The 23,796-nt window shown below is 36.9% G+C and overlaps 2 protein-coding genes across 4 annotated transcripts in view; both read right to left on the bottom strand.

Moving 5' to 3' along the window:
• DIAPH2 (diaphanous related formin 2) overlaps positions 1–23,796 on the bottom strand; it is an 817,147-nt gene that overhangs the window by 620,080 nt on the left and 173,271 nt on the right. For all 3 annotated transcript variants that reach the window (XM_046673034.1, XM_046673033.1, XM_046673032.1), the window contains one exon: positions 10,646–10,785. In XM_046673034.1, coding sequence (XP_046528990.1) covers positions 10,646–10,785 — 140 coding nt within the window. The remainder of the gene's footprint in view (positions 1–10,645; positions 10,786–23,796) is intronic.
• Positions 7,411–9,274, bottom strand: RPA4 (replication protein A4). Its single transcript, XM_046673035.1, has one exon. The coding sequence runs from the start codon at positions 9,047–9,049 to the stop codon at positions 8,258–8,260; it is 792 nt and encodes a 263-aa protein (XP_046528991.1). The 5' UTR covers positions 9,050–9,274; the 3' UTR covers positions 7,411–8,257.

Below are 23,796 nucleotides of genomic sequence, written 5' to 3' on the forward strand. Positions count from 1 at the left end.
AGGGTCCCTTCCCCAGAGCAGTCTAAAATCTAAATGAGAAAAGCAGACATACATGCATGAAACTACTATAGAGCATAAGCAGGTGCAGGGGAACGCATACAGTACAAAATAAATATTGAAGGAATGTATAGGAAGGGAGTGATTTGGGATATGGTCAGCTAATGACGGTTTATAAACGGGATTTTTGAATACTTGCCTTTAGCAGAAAATAATACAATGAAATGACTTTCTTAGAGCCTTTATCATCTAGGTGATTAAATACCATACGAATTTGAAATTCATGACTCCATTTAATATTCTGAAATGACTATGCTTTGAGAATATTTAGTAAAGCTATTAGTGTGCATGTTTATATATTTATTTATTATCTTACTAGTGTCTGAATGAAAAGGAACCAGCTAAAACTGTCGTAGGGAAGCGAATTAGCCACGGAAGGACAAATGCCTGGATTCTAACAAACATCAGGTTTGAGAAATAGTTATGGAACAGAGATTTAGAAGTTGCTTTCTTCAGTATTTAAGGGAAATTATAAATACCTGTCTTGAATTGGTTAAATATAATATTTACAAATGCAAGAAAATAATGGAATGCTAGGAAATATTTTAGTCTCATGGAAGAATGTTTTTCGCACTCTTCAAAATCATTTCTAAACACTAATCTGGTTCCAATAGCAAAGGCAGTAGGATTGGAACTAAGCAAAAGAAAGCACGGAACATAGAAGTTTAGAGCTGGAAGGTTCCAATCTCATTTACATATAGACAAACTGAGGCCCAAAGAGGTCACTGACTAGACTAAGGTCACAGAGAGTGAGAGACGAAGGACTAGATAGAAATCAGAAGTCATTACTGGCGTTCTAGTGTGACTCTATCATAGAGATGCTCTCTCAGAATTTGGTACTGCAGAAAATTTTTCTTTATAAAGGGAACAAGGGCAACAAGATTTAATTTCATTAAGGATAGTTCTACATAAGGATAGTTCTACAAGTAGTACATAGTTCTACTTTTTTGGACATTCTGAATTAACGTTTTCACCTAACAGAACGTAACTTAATTTTGTCATTTCAGTGGTTTTAAGGATAACTTTCCTTAGCACGATTGTAGTGCGTTGAATAACATCCACCTAGAACCTCAGAATATAACTTTCTTTGGAAATAGGGTCTTTGTAGATGTAATCAAGGTAAAGATGGAGACAACATCATACTGGATTAGGGTGGGCCCCAAATCCAGTTAGAGTGTTCCTATAAGAGACACAGAAAGGACACACGGAGACATAGAGTAGGCCATGTGACAAGTGAGGCAGAGACAGGAGGCACACGGCCACAAGCCAAGGAATGCCAGAAGTTGGATAAAGCAAATAAAGATCCTCCCTTAGAACCTTAGGAGGAACCTCCCTGCCAACACCTTGATATCAGACCTCCGGCCTCCTGAACTACGAGAAGAAATTTCTGTTGTTTACAGTCACCCAGTTTGGAGTAACTATAATGGAAGCCCTAGGAAATGAAAACAATAATATTAAGTGATTCCCGTTGAATTTCAAGGATTCTTTTACTGCTATATAAGATACTATGCATTCAAGGTGATTCATCTTTCTATAGACTATTTTTCTTTTCTTTGTTTCCTGTGTCATTTCCTTCTTGCTATACAAATTATACTCATTCTTGGGTTTATTCTTACATCAGTTTCCTCCTTTTCTGATTTTTTGGTTGTTTCACTGCTCTCATTTGCTTATTTGTTTCTGTCCAAAAGGAAGACTAATTCGTTGTTTGCTGTATCAGTTTGGTGACTTATTAGTTGGTTTCTGTGAGGGAGATGTTAAAGCAGGGGTTAGTTAGATAAAATCTCATGGCTCTTGGTGAGTTTAAATCTGATAAAAATAGAAGCTATACGATTTATACCATGGGATGGACATAAGCATTTCTGAAGAAAAAAGTTTGGTTTTTTTTTAACTTGGAAACTCTGGGTTAATAAAGTTAAACAAGTTTCTTTCCTGCAGGAATTCTAAAGGCTTTTTTTTTTTTTTTTGCAGGGGAAGATTCACCCTAAGCTAACATCTGTTGCCAGTCTTCCTCCTTTTTTCTTCCATTTTCCTCCCTCAAAGCCCCAGTACATCATTGTGTATAGTTGTAAGTTCTTCTGGTTCTTCTATGTGAGCCTCCACCACAGCATGGCTACTGACAGAGGAGCAGTATGCTTCCACGCCAGGAACCAAACCTGGGCTGCCAAGGCAGAATGCGTCAAACTTTAACCACTAGGCCATCAGGGCTGGCTCTAAAAGCTTTTTTTTTTTTAAAACAATGTTAATGTTCTCTCTGAGTTCCCAAGAGGGGAAAATACTACACTGCACTTCTAGAACTTATTAACCATGTGATATAGACACAAGTCCCACCACTACCACTTTTCAGGGTTTTTTGAGGGGTAGGTGGAGGAGAGTATCTCCCTTATCAAGAATAAGAAAGGGGCTGGCCCTGTGTCCAAGTGGTTAAGTTTGTGTGCTCCGCTTCAGTAGCCCAGGGTTTTGCAGGCTCAGATCCTGGGCGTGGACATGGCACCACTCATCAGGCCATGCCAAGGCGGCATCCGAAACATCGCAACTAGAAGGACCTGCAACTAGAATATACAACTATGTACTGAGGGGGCTTTGGGGAGAAGAAGAAGAAAAAAATATTTATTGGCAACAGATGTTAGCTCAGGTGCCAATCTTTAAAAAAAAGAAGACTGGACCAGAGTCAAATGGTAGACAAAAGTCCAAGGAGAGACCACTGATTGGAGGTGGCTTACTAGACTTTGGTAAGAATTCCCAGGACACTCAAAGGAAAAGTAAGGACACTGGTACTCCTTGTTTTTCCTCCTCTCTCCAAGCCCACACATACACACATGGGAACACTAGAGGCACTTCACAGCAGCAGTGTGTCACTTTTTCTCATTCACTCCACTTGTGATGCCTCAAGGAACAATGCTTAATGCTGAATATCCAGGATGAATAAAACATATTCCTTGACCTTGAGGAGATCTCCACGCAATAACTTTCCCTCTCACCTTATGAAAGTCACTGTCCTGGCCAGTGCCTAACAAGCTCTTATCCCTTTTCTAGGCAGGCACTCCCCACAGCCACCATCTGAGGCAACAGTCCTAGGTGGACAAATTCTGGACCACATCACCCTGCCTCCCTCTCTCCCTTACCAAGAGCAAAACTGACTCCATTAGGGATGGTTGCCTGACCTGTGATGAGGCAAACACGTAAGAGGGACTGCAAACTGGAGTGGCCTGGCGTGAAAAGCTTTACCCAAGCAGCAACAAATGGGGACCAGAGTCTCCCCATTAGGAATTTGAACTGGGTAACAGAAAGAAGGCCAGGCAGTTATCAGAAAAAGAAGCAGACTCATGTCGAGTCCATGTTAACCATGGGACAAATCAAGATGATGTGCCATGACTTTCTGCTGCTGAGTTGAGGGAGGCTCATGACAAAAATTACCAGGTTCTAGGACTACCTTGGGATGTCAAATGACCTTCCATATCGGCCTCCATGAGGCACTGCTGTACAGCTGTCCCTGGGATTCCTGTGAGATTTCTAGCTCCCTTACTGCAACGTGTAATATGGTCTCCCTGCTTCCCCCCACTTATCCTTTAAAAAGCTGGGTCAGGTCACGCCATTACTCTCCTCAAAACCCTCTAACAGCTTCCGAGCTCTCTCCGAGTAAAAACCAAAGTCCTTACAATGGCTCTCAAGACTACATTCTCCGCCTCCAGCCACACTGGCCTTTTTGACATTCCTGGAACAGGCGAAGCATTTGCTTTTGCTGTCTCCTGTTTCTAACAATATTCCTCCTCCAGTGGACCACAAAGCTCACTCCCACACCTCCTTTAGACCTCTGTTCAAATATCCCTGAAGTCAAGGAGGTTTTCACCGACCGTGTGATATAAAATAGCAACACCATTCCCCAGCACAGATCACAGCCTGACATTTTATGTATATTTTTTCAAAAACTGTCTGACTCCTCTTACTAGAATGTAAGCTCCACAGGGACAAGCCCCATATGGAAAAGGGGAATTTATTTTTATTTTATTTTTTTTTTATTCTTTTTGGTGAGGAAGATCGGCCCTGAGCTAACATCTGTTGCCAATCTTCCTCCATTTTTTTTCTCCCCAAAGCCCCAGTATAAAGTTGCATATCCTAGTTGTAAGTTCTTCCAGTTCTTCTATGTGGGACGCCACCACAGCATGGCCTGATGAGCAGTGTGTAGGTCCACGTCCAGGATCTGAACTGGTGAACCCCAGGCCGCAGAAGCAGAGTGCGCAAACTTAACCACTCGGCCAAGGGGCTGGCCCTGGAAATTTATTTTTATTATTGCTTTATTGGATAGCCAGCTGACATGTAAAAACAAACCATACAATATTAAGTGCTATTCATTGAACTGCTCCAATTTAAGGTATTACCAAAGGCTAGAAACATAAATATTTACAATTTTACTCAAAAGTAAAATAATGTTTTCTTAATGTATCATGTAATAGTAAATTGGAATAAATATTATATGGATGGCATTTGAATTACTAGTGGTATCATCCCCAATGGATAGGGTAAAGAAGTCCCAACTTTCACTACACAGAGCCACGTGGTCATCAGAAAAAGACAGACTTTCAATGAGATGATACATATTCTTAAGATATTACACTTCAAAAAATAAATGCATTGGATTAGAGAAAATGAAGACTTTCAGATGATTTTTTAATCAGTGAAAATACAGGCTCAAAGGATGTTAGAGTGTCATTAAAAATTAATCTGACTTATATGGCTAAGTTCTCTTCAACTATAATAAAAATTGTTTTCTTAAACTAGTAGATGAGTACACAGGTGTTTTTACATTTTCCTTTGTACTTTTTGCTGAAAGATTTCACGAAGGTTTTATTATTATTATTATTCAAGTCAGGAAATTTTAATGAAAGAAAGTCAAAATACTTAGTATGTGACGAGAGTGAAACGAGGATAGTTTAAAAGACTTGCCTTATTGTGAGGTAGCATAAAGAAGTGGTTAAGGTCCGGGCTCTGGAGACACCCTGCCTGGGTTGGAATCTTAGCTCTGACACTTACTAGCCATGTAACATTAAAACGGAGCAAATTACTCAAACTTTCTGAGTCTCAGCTTCCTCATCTATAAAATGGGAACATTAATACTAATAATAATGAAACCCTGGTTGAATGTGTATAATTCAAGTTCTTAGAACACTTCCTGGGGGATACTAAATGCTACACATATGTGTTTCTTATTATTTTTTTAGTATTTTTAAAGACGCCTGTAGGCCATCCAGGAACACACTTAGAGACAGAGTCTGAATTTTAAGAGAGAGATCTGAGCTGAGATTATAAATCTAGGCATCACAGGGACACACACACACACACATACACACACTCTTAGAATAGTGCTTAGCAGATAACAAGCACTATATAAATATTAAAATGTTAACTTATTTTTAATAAGGATTTCAGAAGTCAATTGAATTTAAGCTTATTAAAACGAAAGCTAAGACTTAAATGCATATAGTAGGTGCCCATTAAAGGTTTAACGAATGCAAATAATTCTTGGTCATTACTTTTCTTGATTTATCATTATAAAAAGTAAATAGAAATTGAAACATAAAAGATTTATATGTCTCAGATTATACTCAAAATATAAATTTAAATTTAGTAGTTAAAAGTAATAAAATGATTACTAACAATTATGAAAACAGTAATATTAGCTTTGACTTGAAAACATTTTCAAATTTACTTAGTTAATTTAGAATCAACTTCAACATAAATGCATATGTTTCATATGTCTATGAGCCATAGAAAAACAACCCCAAGTGGATTATAATTGTCACTTATGTTCTTCAGGGTCCTCAGGCTTAAATGTCCCTGCTCAAAATGGTCAATGATATTTCCCCAGGATCTGTATTCTACCCTCAAAGGTTTGGTTCACATACAGGGCAGGACTGGAGAGGAAGCGGAACACCGGCCAAGTCATTCACCATCCAAACATGATTGAAAAAGAAATATGCATGCCAGGTGAATGGTTTAAAATGAATTTTTAAAATCTGCTACCCTTAACATGCATCAAATACACACGTATAAGACAATCCAGCAATTGTGTTCTACCTAAAAATATTTCTTGATTTCCACTCATATTATAGCCAGATCTACTTACTATTTTTCCATCATAGTCCCTTATCTGCAGCAGAATCCCACTAAAGCACATGATTCCATTCAGAAGAATAAGGGTAAGACCAGTGTCTGGGGAATTAAAAAAGTTAAAAAGAACCCCAGGGTACACAGACAGAGGCCAGTTCCCCTGAGAGGATGGGAGGAGGTTGGGGGGAGGAGGAGGAGCTGGTCCTCAGCCTTAAATTCAGATGTACATGTTGCAACATATCAGTTCCCAGGCACAAAGGCAACTGAAGGCTTTTTTTGGTTGCTGTTTTCCTAGTTCTGGAGGAATATTCCTAGAGTGGGGAAAAATGTGGCTACCCCTCCAATGACCAGTTGAATCAACTCTGACAATTAACAGAGTGACCTATGAAGTCATAAATATCAGATTTTAATCTCAGGTTTCTAGGATTTGTATGAATGATATCACAAAAGAATACTAAGTCTCCTAGACTATTTCTTTCCACACTGAGATTCTGAAGGAGAAACATGTTCCTGGTTGCCTTTCCCACAGTGTGACTTTCCCTAGGACAGGCAACCTTTTTCGAAACAGAGTGGTTCCGAATTTCTTACGTTTATGAAAACTAGAATTTGCGAAGGTGTCTGATAATTCAAATTAACAAACAGGTTTACAGTATGTTAACCATTTGTGGTTTTCAAAAGAGTGTCATTTATGATTTCTTTGGTTTTGAGGGGAAGAAAGGTGAAGTTCATGCCTCAGAAAGCTTAAGCAAGAATTGGAGATAAATTTTTATAAGGGCTGGCAAAGAAAGGTCATACGCTAATAGTTATCCTAACTGGATTAATGGCAATGGTGCATTTAAGGGATTTTTCTCTGTTTCTGCACCTTCTTTTTGTGACCCAATTAAGACAAGCGATGCTTTTCTCTTCTACCTGTCTGAATATATATACATATTTTTTCTTTTCTCTGATGTAACAAAACTAGTAACTTAAAAGATACCATCTTTAGTGTATGTATAACTCAGGGCTTACTTCATTCAATTATTTGAAATTCTCACGTAATTAATATAATATACACTAAAATGTATTGTTGCAACTAGGATATATTATTGGTATTATATAGAGAAGAGAAAAATCATTCTGGATAACTAAAATTATTAATTTTCAAAAACAAAAGGTTTTTTCAAATGTACTTAGAAAAAAATTACACAGGAAAGTCAAGATTTTGCAAAAGTACTTTAATAAAACATTACAATAAATTTCAGTTAAACTTGCTAGGCTTAATATTCTCATAATAACTTTTTATTTGTTTGCCTAATCTATAAGAACAAAACCTGTTATACCTAAAAAATAGCATTTAGTACTATAGATAATACATCAGAACAAAAAACTTACAGAAAGTGTGGCATCCATGCACCATGCAACTACAACAGATTGCAATTTAATCCAAATATCACCACATCATATTTGAAATAATCATTAAACAGTCACATTTTCAGGAAAAAAGTATTCAAAGATGACCCTGCTATTGAAACATAGTATAATCTTATGTTTTAACAAAAACATAAACCTATGGTAGTAAGAGCAAATCACTCAATAAACACTTGAACTGAGCCTTTGAATTCATGAATTGCTATCTTTAGCATATTTGAATTAATTACTGTATTTGGCAAGAGATAATATTATAATAAGCTAAACCCAAACACAGAAAATAAGTCTAACGTAAAAACAACAATTTTTTTTTTTTGCCTCTTAGCTGGCTCCCTGACTGCATCTATGTTCTTCTAATATATGGCTATTTCAGAAAAAGAAGCGCCCACTCAACTAAATAATAATTTTCAACTTTCTTTGTACCTTTTCTCCCCCAAATTCACCTATCCAGAAGTATTTTCATTTGCTTGCTGGTAAATCCTATAAAACGTCCAATTTTTGCAGCGCCATCTCCCTCTGAGCTTCAAATATAGTTTAAAAAAAGTTCAAAGCAGTTGGAAAAGCAGTGATGTTCCACAGAATGCCAGTTGAGATCTTTTGCTGAAAAAATCTACTTCCGAAAAGTCAACAGGTCAAACTCACAACTAGAGGCAAGGGTCTTCAGAACATGAACACTCTTCTCGCTGCTTCAATCAGCAGATTTAAAATGCTCCCCATCCACAGTGCAGTAGACGAGGCCCTCGATAGTCAGATAATCAATGGCTTGCTTGATGGTCTTGATGCTCAGGCTGCAAAGCTCGGTCTGGAGCTGTTGAAGGCTCTTGCCTTCCTTTCGAGGACACTCACGAATCAAACGCAGCACCTCCTTCAGAATGTAGTCAGGGCAGTCCTCGCCGGACTCCTGAACCCCATCCATCTCCAATGGGGTAACAGGTGCATTCTGCACAGGGGCCGCTTGGTAGGCCTTAGGCAGCATCATGTGCGCATGGCCCGTTTCCAGAACATGCGCGGTGATCTCGTTCATGCTCTCCAGGACGCGGATGTTCAACACCTCGAGGCACTTCACCCCCGCAGAACATTTGAGGGTCCCGAACACTTTGACATACATCCCCACGGGAAGCAGAGTCACCCCCTGCTTTGCTTGCTCTTTGCTGACCCACTGGCGCACCTCAATAGGCTTGGTGGTCATATCATCGATTTTGTAAAGAACGTAGTTTGGAGCCCTCTCTGCCTGTCTGATTATCCCCACGATAGAGACCTGGGAAACCTCAACGCCCCTAATCTGAAAGACATCATCAACCAGAGTGGAGGTGAGCAGCTGGTTTACAGAACAAGGTACAATTTCCTGGATTAGGGCCCTGGATCTGAAGAGCTTAGTAGCAGGAGCCGTGCCGCCGCCCTGAGACGGTTGGTCATTGCCGCCACTGGCTCCTCCCGCGGCAGAGATGCTGCCATAGCTACCAAATCCATTCTTACTCATGTTAAGGCCAGCACAGGCAGCTGCACGGCGACGTTTGCCTCTGGTCAGTTTGTTCCACACGCGGCTCTGACCTCTACAGACGGCTCCTTGTGAACGCCCAGGCTTGTGACGACACAAAGACGCGACCCGCAGAGCCAATCAGCTACCAGAATGCAGCTGTCTCCAGCCAATCAGGACCTGCCACCTTCTCGCCTGATCTGATGATTCTTTGCAGTCGTCTGGTAGTTGCTGGGTCACATATACAAAGCCCCGCGTGTAATTTCAAGCCTCTCCTGCCATCTTTATAAAAATACATTTTTACTAGGTTTTTCTCCCCCTTCATTCCTGAATGCCACAACTTCTTCTATAGTCACTTCTTAAAGATCCATTTATTCACTTATTCAATCAATTAACCATTGAACAAAATTTTTCAGAGCATATCATAAGTGCACTATGGTCGAGTGCAGGAGGATACGTGGGGGAGTGGGGGGAGGGGCCACCACAATGGTTACTGTTCTTAAAGAGCTCACATCCTTGTTCAAATCATTAAAACTTGAAGCATTCTGGAAGAAACGGCAAGACAGCCCTTTGAATGATTATCACATTCAAAAGTAAGTCATATCTCACCCTTGCCTTTTTAAACTTTTTATTACAGAATTATAAATTTCCAGTTCTTCTGCCAAATGCACTAAAGGTAAAAAATAAATAGTATGATATATTTCAATTTATACATAAATCCAAACAGAATAACTGAAAATAAATTATTTTCAAGGTTCTGTGGATAGGTCAGAGAAGTACAATATGTGGGCCTCATTATATATTAGAAAAAACATGAACAAAATCAAGATACAGTTTCTATATACCCTTATCCAGGAACTTCTGAATTTAAGATTCTAGCAATTGTGTAGGCAGATCTCAGAATATTTTCATATTACATTGAAAATGTATTTTTTCTTATAAAAAGATTTTATTTTGGGTGTAATTAATTTGAAAGCTTTTTTATGGTTAATAAATGAACATCAGTTATTGGAATCCACCATTGGCAAGGAACTTCCTTAAGACTTCTTTGTAGTTAGGTAATAGCCTAAATGTGTAGAGTTTTGAGGAGTTTATTAATACTTGCTCTCTTATTTCTTTAATTGGTTAAAATAATTTACTTTTTGCCATCCCAAATTACAGAAATGTATGAATAGTATATCTAAAACTTTCAGAATATAAAATTATATTTACTTCTCAGGTTAAAAAGGAATAATATCATAGAGGCAATATACTTAATTTGTTTTACAAATAAATACATAATAATGGTTATATATGAGTACACAGGTTTCCATGTAAATGTGGATATTTAACTTCTGGATCCAGGTTTTATATAATCAAAGAGAAATTAAACATCCAAGTAATATTTGTATTCTTAAAATTGTTATGTTATTAGAGAGCAGATTAACTATACTTTTTAAATGTTTACAACCTCATAATCAGACACTGCTGATTTATTGGCTACCTTCAGACTTCTGGTCAGAAAATCTTGAGGTTACAGTGACATAACTGATTATATTCCCAACGATTATATACAGGACAAATTGTATGAATCATACCAAAATAATAAAAACCACCTACCTGACAGGATTGCTGGTTAAAGAAACTCTCAGAGATTCCAGGCAGTTAAGAAGTTTCTCATCTGAAATACCAGATCGTAATTCATGAACGTATTCTTGTGAAGACAGGGTGCATTCATGTTTGCTGTTTTTCAGTCCTCCCTATAAAAAAAAATTTAGACAAATGACAGGTTTTTAAAAAAACTTTTAAAATAAAATAATGCATAGAATATGTAAATATTTTACAGTGCAATGTGTGCAGAGTGCTAGGCCGGTAAAAATTCTTGGTCATAGAATCGATGTGGTAAAATCATCTTGCATAAATCTCAATACTCTCCTCAGCCTCATTTAAAAGAAAATTACACTGCTGGTGCTCATGGCCTGAATAGAATATGGACTTGAGTTGCATAAAGTATCACTGACAAGGATGCTTAAATTTACAGTCCAAGCATTAGGATTAACATTAGCTGGTCCTCCTTAACCACAGGATGAACATTTAGAAATCATCATCTTAATTTCCCCAGGTAAGATATTTATATTCTATTCCACAAAATGCAGTGAACCAAATTTTATATAAAACTTTAAATATAACCTAAATCTATTGAAATATATCAGAGTATCAGCCTATCTCAAAAAACAAGTGAAAATGGTTATTAAAATGTAAAACAATATAGCCTCCAATTAGCATGTTAGTTAATCAAATTAGTCTAAAGCATTCACCAATCCTCAACTATTCCTTCCTATCTTACTCCTATGTTGTAGATTAATCTTAAAAAGTCATTAAATGCATTTATCTGATAGCAACTAGATTTTAGCTTAATTTCCAATATACGTGGAGTTATTTCTAGAACTCATTATCTCATCACAGCTCCTTAGCTTCATCACCTTGCCATAACTATGTAAGTAGTTTGGAGGAAAGGCTGGGAGAAAAACATCATCAACACATTCATTGTACTAATAACTCACAGTTTCACATTCTGGACACACATAATCATAACTTCCCCTTTTCTATATTACAAACATATCCCCCTGAATTAAAACTGTAGCCAAGTCCCATTTTCTAAGTTCATACGCATTACACTCAGTTTCTGCTAAGTATCTAAGCTAGAATAAGGAAAGCATTTTTTTTCCATTTGGTAGGTGTCATATCATTAGAGGATATAGAAGTTTTTTTAAAAAACAATGTGTTAATAATGAGAAATGGATTCCCTAGGGTTCCATGCTATTTGGCTTTTTATTGAGAATGCCTCTTCAATATAGAAATTGTCAATCATTCTTAATGTCTGAATTTTTAAAAATTCCATGAAATAGTAAATGTTTAAAGTCTGCTAAAGTCCTAGGTAGGGGAATTGTATTTCCTTATAGCACTGTGGCACTGTCACTCTTACAGCACTTAAGACACTGGGACAGAGGTCATAATTGTGTCTATCTCTCTTCTAGACTGGGAACTCCATGTATGCCAAGAAGCTAACACAGTGACTGACTTTAGTGAGCCTCAACAAAAGTCTGCTCTGATTGAATCTGTCCACAACAATTACAGAACAAGGAATACCATTTCACACTGTTAGCTCCAGATGCTGTGGAATGGCCACTGACTTGATTTTTCTTGCTTTGTTAGGCTATACAGTAGATGTTCAAGAAGTCCACTGGATGAATCACCACATAGATGGCACAGTAAGTACAAACATCACCGTGAAATCATTTTCACATATCTATAGCTTATTTACCCATCTCTTAAGGCTACAGATCCACAAAGAATAATAGCACGTAAACATTTATAGTGTAAAATTTTGCAAGCCTAAAGTCACATACCACTTTCATATGATCCTAAAACTTCTTTTCTTAATTAGTGGATAATAAGGCCCTACTGAGCCCCTGGAGGCTTGTATATAGAGCTTATTCGTGTAGAATAACCTTTGTATTTGCTGTGTTCTCCGCCTACAAGACTCTTACCCCTGATCTCTCCATTGCTGGCTCTCATCATTTAAGTCTCAGCCCAGTAGTCTTCTCTCCTCCACATTGCAGTTATCATCACAACACCATTTCAAATCTCATTTATAGTATTAGCTCTATATAAGTTTATCTTGTTTAGCACTTTGTTTGTTTACTGTGTCTTCCTGATTAAAACATAAGCTCTATGAGGCAAGAATCTTGCCTACCTTGTTCACCACTGTATCTCCAGATCTTAACACAGTGCTTGGCACACAGTGAATACTCAATTCATATTTCTTGAATGAATGAATGGATGGATGGATGGATGAACAGATGGTGAATAAACAAATGGGTGAATGACTGATAAGTTTCAACATGCTGAAGCTTCTAAACTCAGTTTAGTTTTGCTTCAGAATATGACAATTCTGAGATGTTCCATTACAATATATTTAGAGATGCTAGTAACAGCTCAAACAGCTCCAACTGCCACTGGGTTTGAATCATGGGCCCCTCATTTAACCTTCTAGGTAATCTTTGAGCAGGCTATTGAACTAATCTCTGTAAGCCTGTTTGTTCATCCATGGTAAGAGGGGTAGTAAACACCTACCCCTCATGTTTGTTATGAGGATTAAGACAATGCATATAAACTGCCTAAAATGGGCATTTCATATGTGTTGTCTCGTAGTCATAGTAAGCTGTTAAGAAAATGTTAGTTCCCTTCTTTCATATGGTTGTGGCTGAGATACTCTCTATGGAACAATTGGGCCAGCCCATCACATTGGGAGTCACCTCTCCCCCAAGTCTTAGAAACAAGTTTAAGTTTTGTAATTTAGGATACTCTGTAGTTATAAGGAGTGGAAGCAAACAATCTAATGGAGCAAGACAGAGAATATATAACTTTATAGAACAAATGCCTTTTCTCAAGCTTAGAAGGACTTTGGGGTTTTAACATAAGCTCACATTTGAAAACATGATAGCATGTAAAGGCTGGACCAGCCCTTAAAGATCAGCTCTTCTAATACCCTCATTACAGAACTAGAGAATCCAGGTGATTGTCAAGTTCACATAATTAGTGAGGTTGTGAGAATAAAACACTAATATTCTGGTCCTCGGGTTACTTCTTTTTCCACTATATGTCACTTTTTCCTAATATTGAATGAAAAATTAAAGCAACAAGTATTTAATTCTGAAATCTCTGTTACGAAATGTCAAAGTATCTTCAGCATAGTCAATATGGTGCAACATAATATTAAAGAAATCACCTAAAAACAAAATAGTGCAATAGATTAAACTAATTCTCACTATATTTAATAGGGCTGCAATACAAAAATGACTTATTATTAACATCCTGTTCTGATACTGAACAAAGGAAACAACTAGATAATGGATGGATAATAATGGAAATTTTAATTAGCTGCTCTGTATGAGATTAATGAAAATTACCACTGTGCCCATTTGATCTTTAAAAAATAATGCAGACAAAGTTAGCAATTAGCGTACATCATGCTATCCCAAAACTAGGTGAACAAAAAGCTTTCCTAATTTGAAGCCATTCCTTAATTTGGAAATCATTAGGATGGAGATCCTTGTCAGTGTGACTGTGCTTGTATTATTCAAAGACGCTACACAAAGAACCCAAAGGTTCTTTGGGTCAGCTTAATAATCACGTTCCCCTTACTCTGATATAAAATGTTAGTATCAAAACCAGATGAGCAATATTCTAAAAAGAACATTTTACATTTGCAGTGGAGATACCACTTCTGATTTTAGATTGACTTAGTCTGAGCATGATGTGTCATTCTTTAAGGTAAATTCTGATTTACTTATAATTTGAGGAACGGCTTCATAGTTCTAAGTTGTAAAAGTATCTTGCTGCAGACACCGGGAAGAACTAGTGATTGTACACAGGTCTTTTCAACTACAGCGTGCACACACATAGCAAGTACTATCAGTGGTGTCATCTTCAAATAGAAGGACAGTATGATTGTCATGACAATAGTAATTCCATTACTGTCATTGACCAGGGTCTATAAAGCCGAATGCAGTCAGGTGTCTGTGGCTACTTTAATCAAGTGAGGTTTTTTCTTATCTATCATTGCAGTTCTCTGAAAAAGGAAGGTTACAGATTAAAAAATTTGGAATTATATCTACAAAGGTTCACAGTGTTCTTCTTTAAGAGGCTCCCATAACATGAAAAGCGTAAGAAACTGAAAAGCCATTTTCCTCATCATCAGTTCCTTGAGTTCCAGGAGGAGAAGCAAACACAAAACAAATGCTTGATCTAACTCAATCTACATATTTATTCTAATAAGGATGTATTTGGTGGGCTATAGGACTCTGAATACATTGTTAAACCTTTAAATGGCTTCTCTCCAGTTATATAAGAAAAACATCTTGTAAAGGGAGATTATCAGAGTTAAGTAATTTATCCAATGTTTCCAAAAAATACAAAAGGTGTTTTAAGATAAATATATTACAACATTTTAAATAATTTTATATGCAATTTGCAGTGAAAATTCTTTAAACTGCATGAAAAATACAGTGTAAAAGATACTATATATTATCAGTTGAGGATCTGTAAGATAAAAACCTATACAGAAAATTACTATCATGAGATAACTTCATATAGTGTCATTTCCCATTGCAGGATGCAATGTTTTTAATTAAGACCTTTCAGAGGCTAAAAGTAATATGCAAAATAGGAAACCATATCCTAAATTCTAGGACAGAAAAAACAACTTTTTTATAGCCATGTAGAAGCATCATAATTCTTCAGATTATACATACCATTTGTCCCAAAAGGATTTGACTAACTAACCATATTTAAATGTAATTAGCTAAAATGTTTAAAGAAAAGTATAAGATTTTCTATGAGGAATCATTTATTGCTTACTTATTGAGGCTTCTATGTATTAAATACCAGATTAATCATTTCATCCCCAAATTATAGAATCTAAGACCAACACAGAACAAATACTTAAATCATTCTTTCATTACGTATACTATTAGAAATGAAGTACACAAAGAAACTCTGGACATATATTTAAATTTTGTGGTCCTATTGTCAATTCTTCTGTTGTGAAACACATACTTAAATTATAGAGTATGGAGGAAAATAATTCATAATAACATCAAGTAATTAATTAAATACACAATAAAGTTTTATGTTTAGTGTTAACTGAGACAAAAGGGTGATATTTAATAAGTAGACTATTGATCCCAAAACACTGAACTTCATTTCTTTTTTTTTTTTTTTTAAGATTTTATTTTTTTCCTTTTTCTCCCCAAAGCGCCCTGGTACATAGTTGTATATTCCTCGTTGTGGGTCCTTCTAGTTGTGGCATGTGGGACGCTGCCTCAGCGTGGTTTGATGAGCAGTGCCATGTCTGCACCCAGGATTCGAACCAACGAAACACTGGGCCGCCTGCAGCAGAGCGTGCGAACTTAACCACTCGGCCACGGGGCCAACCCCTGAACTTCATTTCTTGTAAAACAACAGCCTCATTTGATCTACACACTCTCAGAGACATCAACAACAAAAAACTAAACCACTATTAAATGATTTGCTAGTGAAAGCTAATTAAAATATTTAATGATATTCAAAATTAGCCAAGTATAATAAGCAATCAATCTGACATGTTTCTCTTTCATATCAAACAATAAATGTGTGGTCTATTCCATACTTGCCTTTTAAAACTAATATTTAGCAATTATGATAAACAATGTGCATGTGGCTGAACACCACCAAGTAAATCTTTAAAACTAAAAAGTGTGGATACCAGCATTTTTTAGGAGCCCTTATCACCAGGCACAGTACTTGATAAGAGAAAGCTTACGCATTATGTTTATCTTTTATTTGACAGAGGCCCCTGAGATATATCAGATAATGAAATGCAAACAGATAGAAAGTAACCCAGGAGTTCTTAACTCTGGGTCCCAATACAGGGAGCATGTAAATTTGAAAGGGGAACAATAACATCTTTATTTTCAGTAACCGCTGATTGAATTTAGCATCTCTTTCAATCATGAATGTAAGCAACAGACTACAGCAGTATAAGTAGCACCTACAACTTGGTCACTGTGACTAATAGAAGTCACAGATATTCTCCTATAGCATCACACACACCACATTTGTGGCACTATTTCAAAATACCACTTAATTCTCACCATTTCTCCAAAGTTACCCTAGTTATACAAGCTGCCACTTTGTCGTCTTATTTAACAAATCTTGGAAAGAAGTATATCACTATGTCACAATTTTTTAATTAAACTTTCTATTTTGAGATAACTGTAAATACACATGTGGTTGGAAGAAAAACGCAGAGAATTCCTTTGTTTCCCCAATGGTAACATCTTGCAAAACTATATTACAATATCACAACTGGGATACTTACATTGAGAAATCCCACTGATCTTATTCAGAGTCCCCTAGTTTTACCTGCACTTATTTGTGTTGTGTGTGTGTATTTAGTTGGTGCGTAGTTAGTACACGTACATTCATGTATCCAACCACCAAAATCAAGATACAGGGCAGTTCCATCACCACAAGAATCCTTAATGTTGTCCTTTCATAACCACACTCAAATCCCTCCCACAACCCTCCGCCCCTGGCAACCACTTATCTCTTCTCCATTTCTATAATTTTGTCTTGTCAAGAATGTCATATATAGGAAATCATACAATAGTAACCTTTGGCATGGGCTTTTCTTACTCAGCATAATGCCCTGGAGATTCATACCAGTTATTGCATACAGTAAAAGTTTGTTCCTGTTTATTGCTGAGTACTACTCCGTGGTATAGATATGCTACAGTTATTTCACGATTCACCTGTTGAGGACATTTGGGTTGTTTCCAGTTTTTGTCTGCTATGAATAAAACTGCTCTGAACATCCATGCATAGGTTTTTGTGTGAACATAAGTTTCCATTTCTCTGGAATGTGTCATAATTTTAAAAAGTAATTTGACAGCCAGCCCTGATAGCCTAGTGGTTAAAGTCAGTGCACTCCACTTTGGTGGCCTGGGTTCAGTTCCCAGGTGTGCAACCACACCACTCGTCTGTCAGTAGCCATGCTGTGGCAGTGGTTCACATAGAAGAACTAGAAGGACTTACATCTAGAATATACAGCTATGTACTGGGGCTTGGGGGAGTGGAAAAAAGAGAAGAAGATTGGCAACAGATGTTAGCTCAGGGCCAATCTTTCCCAGCAAAAAAAAAAGAGAAAACCATGTTTAAAAAATAATTTCATAAGTATAGGTTAATATAATTTGTTTCCTTTGTAATCCTATGTGTTTTATGTTTTACATGTAAAAACACGATTCTGAGAAGGTTCGCGTAGGTTTCCTAGACTGAGACAGGGGCCCATGGTACCAAAGAGTTAAGAACCCTTGGAGTAGCCTGTTTCCTCCATTTTGTAATAGCACTACATTTACTCCATCCACTGCCCTAGAGAGGGAGAAAAAGCATGCTGCCATTTTAAATAGAGAAAGCTCATCTATGCAAATAATGACTTAAGAAAACAGGCGGAACTTGACCCATGATAACATCCAGTAGGATAACCAATATATTTGGCATAGCCAGTTTCTTTGCTGTACTACTTAAAGACAGGAGCAACAGTGAAAACTTTATTAGCATCTGTTATATTAGGCAAAGACTATGAAGATATTTAAATATAATGTTTTCCCTCGCCACTTTACCATTTTTTAGATCCAATCCTAGAGTAACTTTAGACATCGTAACGAAGCCAGTTTCAGAATACTTTTGCAGATTATAAATGTTTCCTACAGCCTAGACAGAAACTACATCTTAAGCAGGTAATGAAGCTATAAATTGTAAATGAAATAAAGAAAAATTTTTTCCACAAAACAAAAAATCACCCCAGTATTTTCAAACCCCTAGCCTTCCAAACATTTTAGTAAGTGTTGTCAGGCAAAATGAGCACACTGAATTTTATTCAATTCCGTGCCCACCTGCATCGATAGTGCATCAATGGGAAAGTAGCCAAAGGACAGGAAAACAAGGAAAAGTACAAGATCTGTGCCTAATTGACATGTAAATAAATGGATGTGTGTCTTCAGCACTGAATGAGATTCATAGATTTAGATATCAAAAATGCCTTATATTTTTATAGCACAAATAGCTTTCATAACTTTTCCTATATACTCTTTCATCTCAATCTAACAACAGGGAAAGATACTGAAACCATTTTTCTTTTCTGCAGTTGTAAAAATTGAGCCATGGAGAGGTCATGACTTGTCTGAGACTATATAACTAGCAAATAATTGTCAGAAACAGGCTAGAACATAAAATAGTTCCTTTCTGAAGACAGTGCAAAACTATCTTCAAGGGGGTACAATTTGCTCCCAATGGAGGGTTATAACAAAAAGAAGAAAAGTGAGCAAAAGTTTCAGAAATATTGGTTAAGCTCAATAGCTGTGTGAACTTAGTCAAGTTATTACTTGACCTCCTGGGCCTCGGGTTCCTTATCTGCAAAATGGGAATAATATACTATCTACCCTCAGGGATGTTGTGAGGATGAAATAAGAATCCAGGTAAAATAGAATGCCTGGTATATAGTAAGCACTCAATTAATGTTTGCTGCCATTACTGTCAGCTCTTCGTATCCATGGGTTCCACATCTGCAGATTCAACCAACCGCGGCTCAAAGAGCCTATGATGGTTGCATCTACACTGAACATGCACAGATTTTTTCCTTGTCATTATTCCCCATACAATACAGTATAACAACTATTTTTATTGTATTAGGTATTATAAGTAATCTACAGATGATTTAAAGTATACAAGAGGGTGCGCGTAGGTTATATGCAAATGCTACGCCATTTATGTAAGGGACTTGAGCATCCTTGAAGTTTGGTATCCATGGGGGTCCTGGAACCAATCCCCCACGGAAACCAAGGGACGACTATATATATTATCGTTAGCTTAATGAGTATTTTCTTTAAAAATTGTCAAATGAAATACTGGTATTATGAAATTATTAGTTTCTGGTCACCTTATTCAGGTGGTGCTCAGGTGGACTGCTTATCTTTCTGAGATGCTCAAAAAAGGATTTCTACCTTGGGTAGATGAGGTTATTATTTTCTAAGGGTGCATAGAGTTCCTTGAGGTGTTTTCGGGGCTCCTTTGGGGACTGAGGAGGGGATGTGCAGAAAGGATGACTCAGCAGGGGAGTCTCCAGATCCTCTCCTCCCCTAATAATGAAGACATTTGCATGCTTATCTGCTTTATATGTTCCTATTCCACGTATGATTTCTTATGGATAAGCTGCTTTGATGTTAAATAAAATAAAGTTTTAAACCCGCTGAGCTAGATGATCTCAAAGGTCCCGCCCTTTTGAATCTTTCATTCAGAATATGCCGCCATTTGCATACTGAAGCAGAAGCTTTTCTTTTTTAAAGGATAAAATTTTAATTGACCCCCATATTCTCTGCACACACATTGATTAGTTAGGTTTCCACTTTCTTCACCAAATAGCACTGCAGAGAGACAAGGCATCTCTCTCTTATTATGTAATTGGTGTCTTTTTCGTATTAAAATATTCCCACTCAACATTTATTGACTTCCTGTGAGGTTCCAGGCACTGGGAGTACAGAGATAAGCCAAGACTTATCCTTGCCATCAAAGAGCTTACTCTTTGGGAAGGGGGTGAGGGACAATAAGCAGACAGTTATTAACCTATGTGATAAGGACCATGATAGAAGTAGATATGACGTGGTATGGCAATTTGAAGGATAGCTGGTCTGATCTCATTTGGGGGAAGAAGCTCAGGTAAGCTGTAAAGAGTGAGTACATGTTCCCCCAAGGCTGATGAGGTTATTTTAGTCACAAGTTAAAATAAACATTGAGGCATAATGTTTGGGGATTTGGTAGTAGATCAATAAACCTGGAGCTCAGGGCTAATGTTTCTCAAACTGAGATGCTCAAACATATTCTTAATGGCCTCTGAGTTGTGTAAGGTAATTTTAAAATTCTGCAGTTTCATTTCTTGAGATAATTTGATAAAGCTATGCATAAACTGGATCATTGGGATAACCAAGTCCTGCCATCTAATCTCAGCATCCACATTTGCATTGAGGATCACATTGTTACTGGGAAGTATGACTCTTATTACCTCAGGCTAATGAGAACAGAGATGGCCTCAGTATGAAAACAATGTATTTTTACCAAATGACATTGCAACATGAAGTACTAATCAAAATTTAACCACAGATGGAATAGAGGAAACTGGTAGTACAACTGGGTCATCCTACAACACTCCAGGCACAGAGAACTCAAAAATGCCTGCACTGTAGCATCTTCACATTGTGAACAGCGATTTAGGTTCAGCAAACATTTATCGCCTAAAATAATGTGAATTTAAGTTTTATTGGTTTTGTATTTTTTCTTTAATGTGGATATTTATTTTAAAAGTTGCGTAACAGTTACTAGCATAGTTTATATCTTATTTTGTGTTGGCACATATTTAGACAGCATCATTGAAATATTTTAAGTCTACACTGGGGTCTTTGAGAAGGCTCTTTCTTTAAAAGGGTCTATATTTTACTCAAATTTGAGAAACTGCCATAGGTTAGAGAAAGGCACTGGAAGGATCTAGGCTGTGGAGTGACAAATATATCTGTATTGTAAATGATGGCTTGGGTAGGCAGGTGTGTAGAAAAGGAGCTGGGGGAGAGAACGGAAACAGTAGATTTGTTTAGAGTCTTCTAAAATCATCAGGGAAGAATATGATGATGTGCTAACCATTAACATTCCAGTTAGAAAGACAAGACTGGATTAGAGAGTTGTTTAGGACATAGACTGATTTCACTTAGGTAAGTGAATGGGGATGCCGGGCTAGGCAAGATGGAGAAACGAAGATGCTTCCCAGGTTTAGGCAACCCTTCTGAGCCAAGGGATAATGTTATCTGCATTTTTACAGATCAGGACACTGAGGCGTAGAAAATTTGGGCAAGGTTACATTACTAGTAATTGGTAGAGTCTGCATTTGATCCCAGGTCTGTCTGACTCTGAGGCCTACATGCTTAACCACTAAGCCACATTGCCTCCATATTAGCATTGATAACGTTGTTGTTCAAGATTCCCACCGAGAATATAGAAAGTGAGAAGACAAGGCCAAGTAAGAAAATCTGAGCAGTGCTTACATTTAGAAGCAGACAGCAAGAAGTATAGAATACAATATTTTATAGATAGACAAGAATGAGGGAGAGGATATTTTAATTTGTATATATGCAATTGAATACCCAATTTTCCTTTTATGTGATCTGACCAGTAAAAAAATTATTGTGACATTAAAAGTGACTATTTACAATAAAATCAGCTAGTCCATAAATGTTCAGTTTGATTAAAGAAACTGACATCTTTGGGATCAAATAGCATTTTATTTCATTTTATTTTATTTTATTTTATTTTATTTTGAGGAAGATTGGCTGCCAGTCCTCCTCTTTTTGCTGAGGAAGACTGGCCCTGAGCTAACATCTGTGTCCATCTTCCTCTATTTTATATGTGGGACGCCTGCCACAGCATGGCTTGATAATTGGTGCTAGCTACACCCCCAGGACCCGAACCAGCGAAGCCCGGGCCACTGAAGCAGATTGCACGAACTTGACTGCTACACCACCAGGCCGGCCCTCATACAGCATTTTAGTAAGATAGTCTTCTGGTTAGTGTCTAAAAGAGGAATGATTCGTTTATGTTAGTATATGTGAACTCTAAGAAGACCTGGAAGTTGATCTTTTTTGGTTTCAATTCAATAAACTGATTTTACCTGACAAAGTCAAACATTTGTTTGAATTTTCTACAGTAGTGGTGGATTTATAGGCTATTCAAGCTTTTTTGAGATAAATAATTCATCTATGCTGCATGAGAACCAATTCTACTTCTCAAATAGTATACAACAGATATCATGAAATACTGCTTGCTCAAAGCCCTAGCCTAACTTGAAAGAGCAACCTGATAAGAACAATGAGCTTGTAGTCTTCATAGGGTTTTTATAAATGTACAAATGATGTTCTGACTCAGTTAGAGGTTATGCCAATAGAAGCAGCGGTATAATATTACCCAATATAATGGTATGACTTTCATAGATTACCATTTCTGCTCATGTCATTCTCACCTCTAAAGTCCTAAATTGTGACTTTTAACATAAGAAAACATACAATCCTGTTTCATCAAAATAATTATTCCAAAAATAACATTACTTCATGGTCCACATTCACTGGTTTATTATTTTAGCATGTCATTTACTTCTCAGAGAGAAAATTAATATAATCTAATCCTTCAACACGCACACACACACATCTCTAAAAGGCTTCCTTTCCTTCTACTACTACCCAAAGTGAAACATTGATATTAAATATCTTCGGTAGTTAAGATAATCAGTAATGTCCTTATAAAGTTTCTCACAAAATGAATGAGCCTTTCAACTTACCAAATATATTCAGTGAGGGTTTTGTACAGCAAAGAATAAAAAGTACAACTTAAGATTTTTTTAAGTGCATGTTTGCTCGACAAACACAACAGTTTACACTACTCAAATCTGCCATCAGTCAGAGGCTCTGCTGCCAATGCTATATTCCTTTAAACAAAACAAGACAAAGCGAAACAATAAAAAAAGTCAGCCATCTGGAGCTCAGTAGGTTAATTCACTCTTCTGACATTTCCAACGAGTACAATTAAGGGCAAAACACTTTCAAAAGAGGCTGCTATATGATGTGTGTCTTTGGGGAAAAAATAAGGCCTCTTGCAAAAATAAAAAAAACTGAAGATTCCTTGGGTTTCTTCAAAAGTTGTGGCATGTTGCTGGCAAGTATTAATATTAATACTTTTACAATTAATATTGCTATGAGGATTCACTTAATCAAAGAATATAATAAGAGTTTCTAGGAGGAACAAGACATTACCGTAAGCATTGAGAGGGATGTGAACATGCATTAAGGTTCCTGCCTGGCAAGAGATGCTCATGTGATATAAAAGATTGATCTCTCTGTAAGATCATGTATACTCACAAATTGCATTTATATACAGAACCAACCAACACAGTATAATTGGTTTACTCCCTTAATGTAGTGGGAGAAAATTGACTTTGGAGTCATGGAGATTTGATTTTGAATCCAGTATCTCCTACTTAGGACTGTTTAACTGTACAAGTAACCATTTTTCTGAGTTTCATTCTGTCTTACAGAATTGTTTTGAAGATTTACATATAAATAAATGTAAAGTGTCGA

The sequence above is a fragment of the Equus quagga genome, chromosome 10, assembly GCF_021613505.1.
Source record: "Equus quagga isolate Etosha38 chromosome 10, UCLA_HA_Equagga_1.0, whole genome shotgun sequence".
NCBI lineage: Eukaryota > Metazoa > Chordata > Mammalia > Perissodactyla > Equidae > Equus > Equus quagga.